At 20.0% G+C, this 16,115-nt stretch overlaps 1 protein-coding gene across 2 annotated transcripts; it reads right to left on the reverse strand.

The window, feature by feature from the left end:
• Positions 1-1,390: 1,390 nt before the first annotated feature.
• Positions 1,391-5,086, reverse strand: LOC129607704 (protein PF3D7_1417600-like). 2 transcript variants are annotated; one of them, XM_055518866.1, is made up of 4 exons: positions 4,934-5,086; positions 3,537-4,876; positions 2,644-3,478; positions 1,391-2,570 (listed from the first exon to the last, which is right to left on the reverse strand). In XM_055518866.1, exons 1-4 carry the CDS (start codon positions 5,058-5,060, stop codon positions 1,525-1,527), a joined length of 3,348 nt encoding a protein of 1,115 aa, XP_055374841.1. In that variant the 5' UTR covers positions 5,061-5,086; the 3' UTR covers positions 1,391-1,524. The 2 variants fall into 2 exon arrangements, with proteins under 2 accessions (XP_055374841.1, XP_055374842.1); XM_055518867.1 differs by having other exon boundaries at positions 3,537-4,857; positions 4,934-5,026.
• Between the last annotated feature and the right edge of the window lie 11,029 nt (positions 5,087-16,115).

The following is a 16,115-nucleotide window of genomic DNA, read 5'->3' on the forward strand; positions in this document are numbered from 1 at the left end:
ATGCGACTAACCATTAGAATATGGATGAATATAAAATTTTTATATGATTACAATTATCCAGCAAAAGCAATATTTTTTAGTTTCAAAATTTTTCTTTTTATAAAATATGCTTTTTACAAATAATTAATTTAATTGCTACACACAATATTAAATACTTCAATACATAAATATATAGAAAAAATATTATGCTTTGTATTTTAAAATTTTATCAAAAATTTTCTCCGGATGAAAATATTAATGTAATTATAATATTGCATTATAATATTATATATATATATATATAATATACTTATATATTAAAAAATAATTAAAACAATGTTTTTGTTTTGTTCTTTGTTCTTCAACTTCTCTGATGAATCCATTTTTTTTTTCTGGTTTTTTAGTTAATTGATATTTAATTTAACTTGCATATTTCTTTCAAGATATTCTACAATTAAATTTATTGTGTACAAAATATATTTTGTGATAATGGTCAAATTAAATAATGAGATCACCAAAGTATTATTTGACTTTTTATTTTCAATTTAATCTAAATAACCGAATTTTTTTCTTGTATAATTATTACTAAAGATTGTTTTAAAGAATTCAGAACATTTTAAGAGATTATAAAACTATTATGCAAAAGAGTAATAAAAAACAATCATTGCATTTAAATATAGAAATAAGTAGATATGCATTTCCAAATTTAATTTTGAATGAGTATAATAAATCAGTAAATATAATTTAAAATAAAATTTGGTCATTTGGTAAAATTGATCAAATAAAATTCAATAATATTAACCTGTATCGATTGTGTAAATTACAAACAAATTCTTAAACTGGTATGAGCAAAATAATTTTAGAAAGTTTTGCACAAATTTTAATAATATTATGATTCAATTATTTTTTATCAAACCTACTTATTTCTTGGTAAAAAAAATCTATACAAATATATTTTTATATTTTTTGATTAAATTTCTAGTACATATTATTTATTTAACTAATATGATTCACATTTGTTGATTTTTCACACAATTTTGTTGATATTAAAATTTAATTTAATAAAAAATATATATTAAAATTTTTTCTTTTTAACGAATAATATATAAACAAATTCAATTAAACAATTAACAATTAAATATTTATATACAAATAAATATTATCGGGACGCCTAATACTGGTTGGAGCCTGTCTTTTATTGATAAACATTTAATATAAAATTAAATACAAAAAAAAATTTAAATTATATTTTACAATTACTTTATTGATATGTACAATTTTCGAATGAAATAAAAAATTTTGGATTTTTAAAATGTCATGTCAAAGAAATTTTTAATTATAATACTGTTAAATGGATTTGAGGGAAATTAAATACTATTATACAATACATGTACATTATAAAATTAATAAAATTCATATCAATTCTTAGAACAATTAGAATTAAAAATAATCTTCTTAATTCTGAAATTATAAAAACTCAAACACAAAATTTGAATAAATTTTTTTTAATAAAATTTTAAAATTTTTAATGACTAGAATCCTATTTTAAATTTCGCCTAAACTAAAAACTTCTCCGTCAGAAACATTTTCTTTATCTATTTCATCTTCTATTTTAACTTGTTTTTCAGCATTATAACGTGATTTAAGTTTATTGTATGCTACAAATAAAGAGTTATCACTAGAAGAGCAATTACTTAAAGCATCTTCATTAAATTCTACTGATTTTTTTCGTTTCGCAATATCATTATTAATTTCCAGTTTGTCATTCAAATGATCTTTGTTATTAAGATCATCAATAAAATTAGTAAATTTTTCTAATGAAACATCACATGTATTTCTTGAAGAATCAATAAGATTTTTCATTGATATTTTAGATGAATCGGTATCAGTCTTATTTTCAATAATAAAAGTAGAATCTTTTTGTAAATTTAGATCAGTAAGATGATTTATCTCCTTCTTTGTATCTATTTGGCTGCCATTTGAGTTTGTTGGAGAAAATGTTGAAAAATTGCTAGATGTCAAAAGAATATCCGATAATTTTAAATCAAAATTATAATCCATATTTTCTTTTTGATGTACTTTCAATTTCGGTTGAGTTTCTAAACAATTTAAAAAATTTTTTACAGCTCTTTTTACTTCGGATTCGTATGGTTTTTGGTGTTTACTATTATGAAAATAGCCTTGGTATAATGATATTGTATCAAAGGAAGAACTTTTATTTGAATTATCACTAAAATTCTTAAACATATTAGTTTTTCCATCATCCTTATGATATGACTTAGAATTAGACAGTGTATATGAACTGTCAGAAATATTGTTCTTCAAGTTTCCGAATACCTTAATATTAGAAAATTTCATTTTATTTGGATTGAAACATTTTTGACGTGAACAAAACTTTGATTCCAAGCCCAAAATATTGCAATTTCGAAAGCATTTAAATTTATTATCACTTTTTCTTTGATTGTAAAAATAACATGAGTCAAATGTTTGTGATGATTCAGATGATGATTTTTGGGATTTTAGCAAATTTTTTGGACATTCTTGTAATAACGTTGAAGTTGATGACGATTCATAATGGGATTCAGATGAACCTTTTAAATTGGAAATAAAAAAATTTTATTAATTATTTTGTATTAAAAAAAAATTATGAAAAAAAAAAAATACCTTCTTTTCTATCCGAAGTATATTTTTCCTTTATTTTTTTTGATTGATTTAATATTGGTTCCGTATTGCAACCTACTGAGACTGTATGTGCTTTATTTGAATCATGTAGGTTTTGATATTTCTTTTGGTCCGATAAATTGCTTTTAATACCGGAACTCTTAATTTCATTAAAATCAAAATTTTGAGTTGTTTCATTTTGATTTTTCTTGTTATTATTTTTAAAAGTTTTAAGACCTTCAGTTTCATCCAAATATATCTTTTTAAAAAAAGTGTTAATAATATCACTGTTTGATTCGGGTACGGTCATTGCATTAACAGTATCTTTCATTTCGACTGTAGCCTGTTTATTTAGAGAATTTAAATTTTCATTTATTTGATCATTTTTAACTGGTGTTTTTAAGATTTCGGATTGTGTACTTTGTGCATCCTTCATTTTTTGCTCAATTTTTTTATGTTTATCATTCACATAAACCAAATCTGATTTCTGTGGGGTTTTATTATCAGACCTGTTTATTTCAGCCAAACTTTTTTCCGATTCAGTATCCGATAAGTTTAATTCAGGAATTTCCTCGAATTTCTTCATTATATTTTCCACGAAATTTATAATTTCGGAAGGATTTTCTTGGTTTTTCTGGATTTCGTTTGCTTCTTGAGTTCCTTGACTTCTAATTTTTTTTCTTCTTTTTTTAAATTTGTATTTTATTTTTTGGTCATCTGTTTGGCTGGATGATTCCAAAATCTCCTCTTTGGAACCTTTGTAATTGGATTTTGTAGCTATAGTTGATGATACAGTTTCGTATGAATCTGAATCGTTTCCTATTTGTTCGCACGTGTTCTGAAATAAATATCTTGCTTGCAAATTTAAAAACTTTGGCAACTAAAAACATTATTACCTCTATTATGGATGATTCTGTTTTGGAGTTAATGAAAGGCAATAAATATCTATTTACGTTTTTTCTTGTAGGATCTAGATCTTCTCTTACATTTGACTTTTCTTCCACATTTGTTTCATATTCTTCTTTAGTACAGCCATTTTTTTGTTCAGCGTTTACAGTTTCATTAATATCCTTGAGACCATAAATAAGTTCTTCAAATTTGGTATTTTCTGCATTGGATTTATTATTGTTAGTGCCAGTTTCGTTCATTCTTTGTGGCTCTATGTGAACTGAAAAAGAATTTTGAATTTGGCATTCCCCTTTTATATAAAGCGTAGGCAAATTTGTTATTGTCAATTTATTAAATTTTCCTTCTGATTCTTCTTTAACTTCCAAGTCGTGCCTACCTAAATTTATTAATTTTTTACGATGAGGTGTATTTATTTTTTGTTTCGAATAAAGTTCTTCAGAGTGATCGGGCTTATTGAGTTTATCTTCCCCCACGGTTGGATTAGGTTTCATTTGCAAAACATATTTATTTTCCTTTTGGAAAGAAGTTTTGTAAATATGCCTTTTGATTGTTTTTTCTAAAAGGACGTCATGCCAAGTAGATGATTTTTTCGTATCCATATTATCTGATCTCCCATCTTTATTTTCTTGTACTGATTCTTTCGAATCGTGATTTTCTATATGATCAATTGAATTATCAATATTATCTTGATCAATATTATCAACATTATCTATTTTATTAGTAGAAGTGTTTTTCTCTAGTTCCTGAGCTTCTGTTAATTTAAATATTCTTGTAGGAAATACTGTATTTGATCCATTATGAACAACAGATATATCATTTTTTTCGAAAAATGTTTTGTCGCCCAAATTAGGATTAATAAATCTATGAAACAGTTCATTATTTGTTATTTCAAGATCATTCCTTTTTGATGTTATTTTTTTACTTTCAGAATCTTTTTGTGGTTGCAACAAACTTTTACGGCTTAATTCAGCTCTTAATCTTGCCGTTCTTGTTGAACGTGGGGTAATTGAAGTTTTGATTTTGGCTTTTTTTTTTAATTCTAAATTTCTTACAACAGGTTTCCAATTAGCTTTAAATTCTTGTATAGACTTATCATCATCAAAACTTTTTTCTTCATTACTATACTTAAGATTTTCTTTTAAATCAGCATCTGTTACCATCACTGATTCATCTCTTCTATTCATCGTTTCTATTTTAGTTGTATTTTGAGGGGTTTCACAAATATAAGTTTCAACAAGATTTTTCATATAAATTTCCATTAATTCTTTATCCCAAAGTGGAGGTGTTTCTGTAGTTTTTTGAACTGATCTTATTGAATGAAGAGAATCTTAAAATGTATTATTAATGTGAAAATTTTGAAAATTTGTATTTTAGCGGTATTTACCATGTTTTGGTGATGCACAGCAACATTGATTACGATTTGATAAAGTTTGTTGAATTTCTTGTAATGATTTTTTGCTTCTCGCCAAAACCTCATCAACTTGACGACTAAGAATTAATTGATCACACATAGTGACTACTTTTTTTTATTTTAATATTTTTTAATTAAAAAGCTAAGGTACTATCAATATTTTATACGAAATCAAATTCTTTATTTCAAAAATAATGTTTTGTTATTTTTTATGAACTAAAACATATGACATTGTATGGTATTGCCATATGCTGTAAGTATATAATTTCGAATCTAAATGCAATAAATTTCTCGTATTAGCGACATCTAGTTTTCAAAAAAGAACAAAAATTATAAAATGAAACGCTGGTTTGAATCTCAAGACTGAGGAAAAAGTGTAAATTCACAATAGTTTCATTATTTTTTGCAATAATCTTTAACCCTCAAATACGTATAACTACCCTAATAACGTATAACCGTTAATATTATACGTTCTCTAACCAGAAAATTGTTTGTAAATTAATTTTTATGAATATTTTTATGATTTCTTATTGAATTCTAACGAAAATATGAAGGTTCTTTTTACAAACTCTTATAATATAGTTTCAAGAGGATGTTTGTGTATTTTAATCTAATATTATAAATAATGACTCAGTTAAATGAATTATTAATTGAAATTTAGTGTTTCCACACCGATTTTTTTATATTATGTACACATATAAAGAACTCTTAGCGGTATATTTTGTGTGTAGGTATTTTTAACTCCGCCTAACAATAGGTTATTAAAATAAAACAAAATGTTTTTATTTTCAAATTTTTCTTTAATTTTTTATTTTTAAATTTTTTATTTTTCCCTTTTTTTCTTTCTTTGTATTTCTTTTTTTTTTATTTTATTTTATTCTTTTATTTTTTTTATATTTTTAAGATTTTTATTTTTTGTAATTTTTTTTTCTTTAGTGTTTTCAAATAAAGTTTTTTCAATACAATTTGCATATTATGTGTACAATTCTTATATTATTTATTTTTTAATTTTTATTAATTTTTTTTTATATTAATACACCTAAATTTAAATACGGATGTTTTTTTCTCGAAAACAAAAAAATATTATAAATATTTTTTTTTTCATTACATATAATTTATAAATACTTTTTTTTATGTTATAAGAAAATCACTACAAATAGTACATTTACATAATTTTAGCTTATAGAATAAGAAATTTACATACTTATTTAATAAAATATTTATATAATAAGGTGTGGTATGCAAATACATTTATATGATTTTTATAGCATACATTCTAGCATTATTTAATTTTTCGAAAAATCTTCTTTTCTATAAGATCAAACAGAAAAATATTTAATTTTATTATTTTTATTTGATTTTCATATATAATACTTAATAATTATTATAGTTATAACAGTAAAAGCAGTAAAATAATCATTTTATTGATTATTATCATTCATTATTATTGTGTGAGAAATCTAAATGTATTTTTTCGATAATTATTTCTCCCATAATTTTTTTAAAATTATTAAATTTTTTTCTCATTGTTTCATATTTTCATTGTTTTTCAAAAACAAAATGCAATTAATTATTCAATTACTATCGGTAATCGTCAGAATAAAATTAACTAATTAAAATATCTTTAAATATTTTTTTAAAGAGCATTTAAAATTTCATTTAAACGTTATTTGAATAGTTTTACAATATCCACAGTAAAAGTACTCAGAAATATTAAGTGAAATATTATAGGGTTAATTCGTAATTCGCTTTTACGCTCAAATATACGTCTTATATGGCGTTTTATAAACATTGTATATAAATATTTTATAATAATCAACATTGAATATGCCATAGTACTAGTCAACCCATCCAAATAATACACTAACAAAATTTATTAAAATGATGCTACAACAGAACATATGTTGCCAATGACAATTTTCTGTTATCTTGATAATGTATCAACAACAGAAATGTTGACAATATATCAGAGGCGTATTTACTGCAAAAACAGTCTCAAAAATTTTTTACAAATATTTAGTAAATGTCAAACTTTTCTGTTTCATCTTTGTATACAATTTTTTTTTTAATTTTAAATTTTATTTTAAACACAATTTGAAAATCTGAAATATTTATAATTAAAATGAAATATCTTTGCAATATAATTAAAATTCATTCTTGAAATTTTAATAAGAAAATAGAAAATAGAAAAAACATTTAGATAATTTTATACATATTTATAAATTTATTAATTTTTAGTAGTTAGAACTAAAAAAATAATTCTTCTTTTACTTCAAGAGCTACACATATAATATGAACAAGGAATTTACAGAAGAAAAATAAAATAAATATTTAATTTAATTAATACATGTGATTTTTACCATTCATTTTTTTTTTTTGGTTATTCTATATTGATCTATTCTATTATATAAGTAAAAATATAAAATTGAAGCACTCAAAATTTTCAAAGCTGAATTTTTTTAATTTATTTAATTTATTCGTTTTCTATTTTCAATTGCTTTATTTATTATTATAATTACTTATTATTTCATTTTATTTTATACAAGAATATTTTCATTCATTTTCCTTTATTTTCCATTGTTCCTTTATTTGGAGTATTGAGTATAACAAACAAGCATTAAAAATTGAATTAAAGCAAAAAAAAATTTATTTAATTATTTTTTTTTTTGACAATAACATTCTCTAAAATTAAATGATTGTCATAGTCTAATTTTATATTTTATTTTTTTATTATAATTGTTCCATTAATATATTTTTATACATAAAATATAATTATGTATGTATATATGATTAATTTTTCAAAAATACCAGAGCTTTATTAAGTTTTACATTATAATTTATGAATTTAATTTAATTAAAAAAATCATTATTTAAAATAATGATCTTCTGTCAAATATCATCTACTGTCATGATGAATTTCTGTTAAAAATCATCTACTGTAAGTGATGATATATGTCCTGTCAAATTTATTTACTACATTTACAGAAGAAAATTAACTAAACACCATGTGTTTATTAAAAATATTAAAAGTTTTTAATATGAAAACGTCAAAATAAAAAATGTTATTTATATAATAGCCATTTAATTTTTGCACCAAAATCTGTCAAGAGTTGAAAAATTGCAAACTCTGGTATATTATTGCTATTTATTGCAGGAAAATTAAAAAAAAAATTTATTATTATTCAAAAAGGAAATTTTTATTTTATTTTTTTAACTTTAAAGCCTTTTCTATTACAATATTTTTCACTCATTTTAAAAGACATTTATAAATTATTAACATATGCATGCACACTTCTGTGTACATGTTTGAATACTCGAATTACAAATATTTTTGCTATGTATGTATGTACGCTTTTTTTAATTTGTTTTTGTTTTAATATTAAATTTTCGGTTTAAATTTATTTTATTTTATACAAAGTATTTTTAATTAATATTGAATTTTTTTATCTGTTTTTTATTCCGTTTTAAAAAAAAAAAAATTTTTTTTTCTTAGTTTTTTATTCTTTTCAAAATTGCTGTAATTTTTATTCACAAACTTATTTACAATAATAATTACCGGCGAGTTTTGAGTTCCAATGTAAATTTTTCTTTTTATTTAATAATAAAATTTTTATTTTTTTTTTTTCGTTTCCTTTCTTTTATAATATAAAATATTAGAAAAAAAATTTCCATTGAAAATTCTCGCTCAAAAATGGTTTGTTTTTGTATTAACAAATGGCCCCCTGTCATCATTGTCACAAAATTATCTTTCGCCAAAGAGAAAATCAGTGCAAATGTTACACAGCTTGTATTATTAATTCCAATTCACAATGGCAACTATTTTTAACAGCTAATTTTTTAATGTTGAATGAATGTTCGGTTCACAATAATGTGAATAATACAAATTCACATTTAATAATGATGACAGGCCCCAATGTTTTTTTTTTGTTAAATTTTTTGGTACTTAAATAAAAAATTTAAATTTTTGTTATTTTTCTTGGTAGTTATTAGTTTTTTTTTATTTTTTGTTTTATTTGAATTATATCAATGGAAGTTTCAATTATTAAATTTTGTATATTTTGGTAAGTAAATACAAATTGTTTTTTTTTATACATAATATACAAAAGTCGATTAAATATACATGGTATGCCCAATATGCACATGTAGTTCTATATTAAATAGATTATTATATAATTACTAAAATAAATTTTCAGTATTTATTCTAGAGTTAAGAAAGAAAAAACAAAAAAATATAAATAAATAAATACAATATCTACACACCCACAAATTCAAATGCTATTAATTTTAAACATCAATCCGATCCGTAAAGTAACAATTAAAAATTCTAGTTTCATTTTTATTCCATAATTAATATGGAAAGATTCATTAAATAGACCATAGATCAAGAGCCTATTGCACCAAAATTTTTTATATTTCTGTTTTCAGTGATTACTCACTTGTCATTATTCAAATTTTATGTTTAAATAAATCCGGAATTAGAAATTATTAATTAATTAAATAATAATTTTTTGAATACCCATTTCGAAATATTTTTATATATTGATTTTCAATATTTTATCATCACTCAAAAATTTTAGTGTGTTGTTACTTAAATAATGACCGTTTTCCAGTATATCAAATATGCGTCATAAATTTCAACGTGACATAACATACGCGTCATTAATTTCAATATTACCGAACCAACTGATTATTATTTTACTTTTTTTCTTTGCATGTCTTTAATGATTGATATATGTGATTTTTTTGTGTGACAAAATAAATGACGAAGATACTTTAAATTTTTCGCTCTATTAAAATAATTTTACAAAAATTTCAATTGTGAAATCGTTCAATTGCACAAAATTGTTGTAATTTGTAAAATCCAGCGAATGACGTGATTTACGTGATCATGCCCAATATGCACATGTAGTTCTATATTAAATAGATTATTATATAATTACTAAAATAAATTTTCAGTATTTATTCTAGAGTTAAGAAAGAAAAAACAAAAAAATATAAATAAATAAATACAATATCTACACACCCACAAATTCAAATGCTATTAATTTTAAACATCAATCCGATCCGTAAAGTAACAATTAAAAATTCTAGTTTCATTTTTATTCCAAAATTAATATGGAAAGATTCATTAAATAGACCATAGATCAAGAGCCTATTGCACCAAAATTTTTTATATTTCTGTTTTCAGTGATTACTCACTTGTCATTATTCAAATTTTATGTTTAAATAAATCCGGAATTAGAAATTATTAATTAATTAAATAATAATTTTTTGAATACCCATTTCGAAATATTTTTATATATTGATTTTCAATATTTTATCATCACTCAAAAATTTTAGTGTGTTGTTACTTAAATAATGACCGTTTTCCAGTATATCAAATATGCGTCATAAATTTCAACGTGACATAACATACGCGTCATTAATTTCAATATTACCGAACCAACTGATTATTATTTTACTTTTTTTCTTTGCATGTCTTTAATGATTGATATATGTGATTTTTTTGTGTGACAAAATAAATGACGAAGATACTTTAAATTTTTCGCTCTATTAAAATAATTTTACAAAAATTTCAATTGTGAAATCGTTCAATTGCACAAAATTGTTGTAATTTGTAAAATCCAGCGAATGACGTGATTTACGTGATCATCAGTCAAATATTTGACATACTGGGAAACGGCCAGTGTTTTTACCCTTTAGATTCAATTAAAATTGAAGAAAATATTTGTTTAATAAATTGGTTTTATGGTAAGTATGTTTATTTTAAATTTATAGAAAAAATTATATTTTAAAATTTAATATTATGTATAAATACTTTAGGAAAAACCATTATTGTTGTCAGTTTTTCCTTTCAATAGAAATTGTGGTTTTAACTGTTTTTAATTTTTTTATTACAAATAAAATTGCTTTCTTTATTTTATTATTTTTAACATTTTATTAAAAAAATCAAAATTTTTATTTTTGCTTTTGTATTTTCAAAATGTATTTAATTACTTGTTTTTTTTTTTTAAGATTTTCTTGAATATTTTCTTATTTTTTTTTTAATATTAAACTTTTATGTTTGTTTTTTTTTTTATTTGTCTACACATTTATTTATAAAAACTTGTTTTTTTTTTTTCAAATTTACAAATTGAGGTAATTAAAAATGATATTTTATTTTTTTTATGAATTATTTTTATATTACGTTGTATTTGAAATATATGATTTTAAAATATTATATTTCTTATAAGTATGTATGTATAAGCAATTAATTATAAGAAATATATAATTTATAATATACAATTTAAATATATTATAAGTTTTTATTTTATTTATTTCAAATGTAGATCAGAATTATAAGGTTAAATTTTGTTTTTCATTCAAAACAAAAAATCTCGTCCTGTGAATTCAAAACCAAAATTGTCTTGTAAAATTTTAATTTTTTTTTCTTCATTAAGTACGTATATTCTGTTTTTTTTTTTTAAATATGTATATTTATTCTTTTTATATGATTATATTATATAGAATTTGGATTGCTTAATAACTCCATTGTATTACAGAAAAAGTTTTGCTTGTTTCTTAACAAATTCAATATTTCAAAATTCTCTATTTTTAAAACTGCTTTTCTCCAGTCCATCGACCTATAAACGTGTCATAGAATCGCAAAATGAAATCACAATTTCAAAGTTTTTATTTTAGTATCAACCATCAAATCAAAATTACCGTATCAAAAAATAATAAATTTAAATGAGAATTAAATTACCAAAAGAAAGAATACACATTGAATACACATTTCTAGTAAAACTTAAGCAAATCAACTAGAAAAAATCGGATTCATCCAAAAATATTTATTTAGGATTACAAAATTTTTAATATATTAGAAGAAAGTTCCTGTTTGTTCGGTCGTTCGAACACTTATTTTTTGCTAATAAATATTTCATGGACTACATAATATGCACTTTACACAAAGCTGACTTTCTTTTAATTAAGGTATTCTTTTAATAAATAAAAAATTTCACATAGAACTCAACATTTAAAAATGAAATTTAATTAATTTTCAATTACCTTATTCGTCTTACTAGCTTATTATAGAAATTATCTAATAATTTAAGAAAACAAGAATATAAAAAGTATAAAAAATATTATTTACGTGATTTAAATAAAATGTTTATTCGGTCATTTTCCGAAAATAAAGAATTGAAAAATCTTAATCTTATCAAGTTCAGGAACTATTTTAAATATTAGCAATATGTGATTTAATATGTTGGAAAATAATTTTCATTCATTAACATGAAGTATATAATTTAAATATTCAAAAATATCTCAAATTTTGTACCTTGAAAAATGGTTTTTTAAAGATTAAAATAAAAGAACATAAAAAATTTTATAGTAATTAAATAATATATTATATATTTTCGAATAAATTTTTTTAATTTTTTGTACATTTTTATAAAAACTAAGTGAAAAAAAAAAAAAAAATCAAATTAATTAAGAAAAAAAAGTTTTGCAAACAAATTTTTTCTTTTTTTTTTTTCCTTTTTCTTTTTCTTTCTTTAAAAAATACTACTAATTTTAAATAAGAAATAAAAAGAAAATACATAAGACACAAAATTAAATTGTTTATTTTATGTATTATTATTTATTTATATTATACATTTATATTCTAAATATATTTATTTAAAAAAAAAAATTTATCAATTAATTAATTAATTAATTAATTTACTAAATTCAATCAAATTAACAAATAAAAAAAAAAAACTTAAATCTAAAAATATATAAGATTTATGAATTAAAAAATAAAATAAAAAATATTAAAACAAATTAAAAAAAAAATATTTATAATTATAATTCGATTCATACAAAATATAATATTAAAAAATATCTAAAAAAAAACATACATTTTTTTTTTCATTATGATTTAATATACTTATTTTATATAATATATTTATAAATACAAATTGTATATTAAAGTATCCATACATGAAATTTCATAATTTATATATTTCATATAAATTATGTATTATTAAATTAAGAATTTTATATTGTTATAAATAATATGTATACATATTATATATAAATATGTACAATAATTTATAAAATATAAAAAAAAAATTTTATTTTAAATAAATTAAATTATTTTTTTTTTCGCTTTTAAATTTTTAAAATTTTCTTTCTTTCTTTGTAATTACATATATTTAATTATTATTTTAATATTTGTATTAAATTTTAAAATCCAAACAAATAATAAAAAAATATAATAATATATATATTGAATTTATAATATAATGACCGAATGAACGAGTCTATAAAATATTTTTTTTTAATTAATTTCAAAATTATTACACAAAAAAAAATTTGATAAGAATAACTAAAAACATAGTTTTATTTTTTGTTTTTACATAAATTATTTATTAAATTTTTTTTTTTTATTCCAAAGAATAACTTACAAAATAAACTTAAGTAAAAACAATTACAATTAAATTTAAATTTTTATTGTAACCTATAATTCTGGGATTTTTAAATTTTATTTTAATTTATTATTTATTAAAATTACAAACTAATATTTACAAGCTGTTCATTTTATTTTTTATTTTATTTTAAAAGAATATAATCTTTATTTATTTCCAAAAAAAATAAAAAAAAAAAAGCTTACAATTATAAAGTTCATTTCATAAGAAAAAAAAATTAATATACATAACGTACTAAATACAAAATATATTTTTTATTATTTAGTAAAATTTCTTTTTCCAGAAATAATTTAATCCATTTTTTTTTTTCAAATTAATTCAATAAATTGTTGTTTATTTATTTAAAGGAAACTCTTGTTTTTTTTATTTAAATATTTAAGCATAAGCTTAACATTTCAAGTTTTGTTTTTAAAAAATTATGAAAATTTATAAATTTTGTTTTTAATTTCAAAATACTTTTGAAAAATAATAGCTTTTAATGAAATTATTTAAATAAATTATTCGTACAGGGAACTCGAAATAATATTGTGTGTCTGAATTTGGTGTTTGTAATAAGCTTGTAATTTGAACGCAGAAAATTTTAAATACGAGTAAATATCAAATATGCATAAAAGAAACTGGTTAGAAAAACAAAATGTCATTGAATTTATATTGTTTTAGTAAATATAGAAATTAAATTTATTTATCAGATTTATCAGATTAACTAAACATATGCAAATTAATATATTATTATTATATTCTTATATGAATACAATAATGTAGATGATTAATAAATTGATTGTTTAAGAAAATTACAAATATTTCGAAAGTCATAAATGGCAAGAAGATTTGCAAATATACAGTATTTTTTGTTTTCCTTTCATATATCTATTATCCTGTCATAAAATTATTGCAAAATTTAATATTATATATTTTTATAATACATTTATAGATTATTTGTTAATATAAATTTAAATAGCGATTAAGTTAAATTTTGATATATATATATATATATATATATATATATATATATATATTTTTAAAAATTAAAGGTTGAACAAAATAAGAATGAAATATTTATATATTTAATTTAGAAAAGCATACAAATTACTTAGAAATTAAAATGTTAAACAACAGGATCAAAAACTTAATAACTTTGTCTTATTACTTGCTTACAAAATAAATTTGTATTTAAAATTCAAATGTACTTTTTCGAAAAGAATAAACACAAATAATTTAATAGAAAAGTGTAAACGTGTTTAAAAATTAAATATTTAACCCGTAATTATTATTAAGTTAAAATTCAGAAATTTAAAAGAGAAAATTAAAATTGCAATAATAAATAAGGATAAAATTAAATTGGAATGTTAATATCAAAAGTGCAAGAAAAATTAAAAATCAATATTAACTTTTGTTTTACATAATTTATCGCAGTTATTTAAAAATTTTATATTGAAAGAAACTTTAATTATACAATATTATCATAATTTGATAATGTGATGAACAATAATCATAAAAAGCATATTTGCAGGACTAAAAATTTTACAATTGTAGAAAATATTAAGTGGAGAGAATCAAAAACAAAAAGCAAATAAAAAAACAATCACTTTTGTAATTTATTTTTAAAATAATAATTATTTTGAATACTTTTGTATGTTACTGGAATATAATAATAAAAAAAAAAAATTCAAATTAATTTTTGATTTCCTAATTATTTAATACAATTATAATAAATATGTTTTTCATTTTTTTTTTATTGCTATTCTTTTACAATATCTATCAACATATATAAGTGATATTATAAGTAAATATTATATTTATTATATATATATTAATACATTTTATATAAATTTATTGTATGTATATTATTATTATTATTAAACAAATCATTTTATTACTCAATGTTCATGTAAAATGTTCATGAGTTCAATATAAAATGCATAATACATATTATAAATATGTAGATGCATTTATTGTAATTAAATAATTTTCTAAACAATGTTTTAGCAATATCACAAAATCAATTTTTTTTTTTATTTTTATCCTTTTTTTTTATTTTTTTTGAATTTTTTTTTTTAATTATTTCTTTATCTATGATTTTTTTTTTTATTATTATTATTTAGTAATTTCAAGTTTTTCTTTTCTATATTATATTTTTGTATTATTTTTTATAGGATAACTCTTATTTAAAATTGTTATTATAAAAATCAGTTCAATCAAATATGAAAAGAAGAATTTGTTAAAAAGAAAAGAAGTATTTGTAAAATTAAAAAATACAATGATTTCTTTAAAGCCAAAATTATTCAAGATTAAATTGTTGTAATAAATTAATTTTTTTTTGTTTTTGTTAACCAATCAAAGAAAAATTAAATTTTCTTTCTTTTTAATACTATAAGAGTTTCCTACATACAAAAATACATACATACATAAATAGAATATATAAGTATGAATAGTTTCACATCAAATTATAAAAATAGTCAAATGTAAGTTAACGCGGCCCTCCCTCTCCCCCGAAAGGGTACACGTGGTTGTAAGCATATTGAATCTAATTCCAAATAATTTAAAATTACTACAACAGATTATAAAATAGTTTAAAGTGTAAATCGAAATTATGATTTAATTGTGAATAATACACATTTTTAATTTCGTTTCAAAAAAAAAAAAAAAATATCAAAATTTTTAATTTACATAAATATAAAAATTGAAGATTTTCGATAATTCAGATA

This window comes from Condylostylus longicornis, unplaced genomic scaffold (assembly GCF_029603195.1).
Source record: "Condylostylus longicornis isolate FDR11 unplaced genomic scaffold, ASM2960319v2 ptg000028l, whole genome shotgun sequence".
Taxonomy (NCBI): Eukaryota; Metazoa; Arthropoda; class Insecta; order Diptera; family Dolichopodidae; genus Condylostylus; species Condylostylus longicornis.

What these genes read in the sequence shown, in the direction of transcription:
- LOC129607704 (XM_055518866.1), bottom strand. Translation starts at nt 5,060, where the DNA reads ATGTGTGATCAATTAATTCTTAGTCGTCAAGTTGATGAGGTTTTGGCG. An exon ending in CTGTGCATCACCAAAACATG is followed by an intron (nt 4,877 to 4,933) that starts GTAAATACCGCT and finishes ATACATTTTAAG; the next exon opens with ATTCTCTTCATTCAATAAGA. An exon ending in CAGAATCATCCATAATAGAG is followed by an intron (nt 3,479 to 3,536) that starts GTAATAATGTTT and finishes TATTTATTTCAG; the next exon opens with AACACGTGCGAACAAATAGG.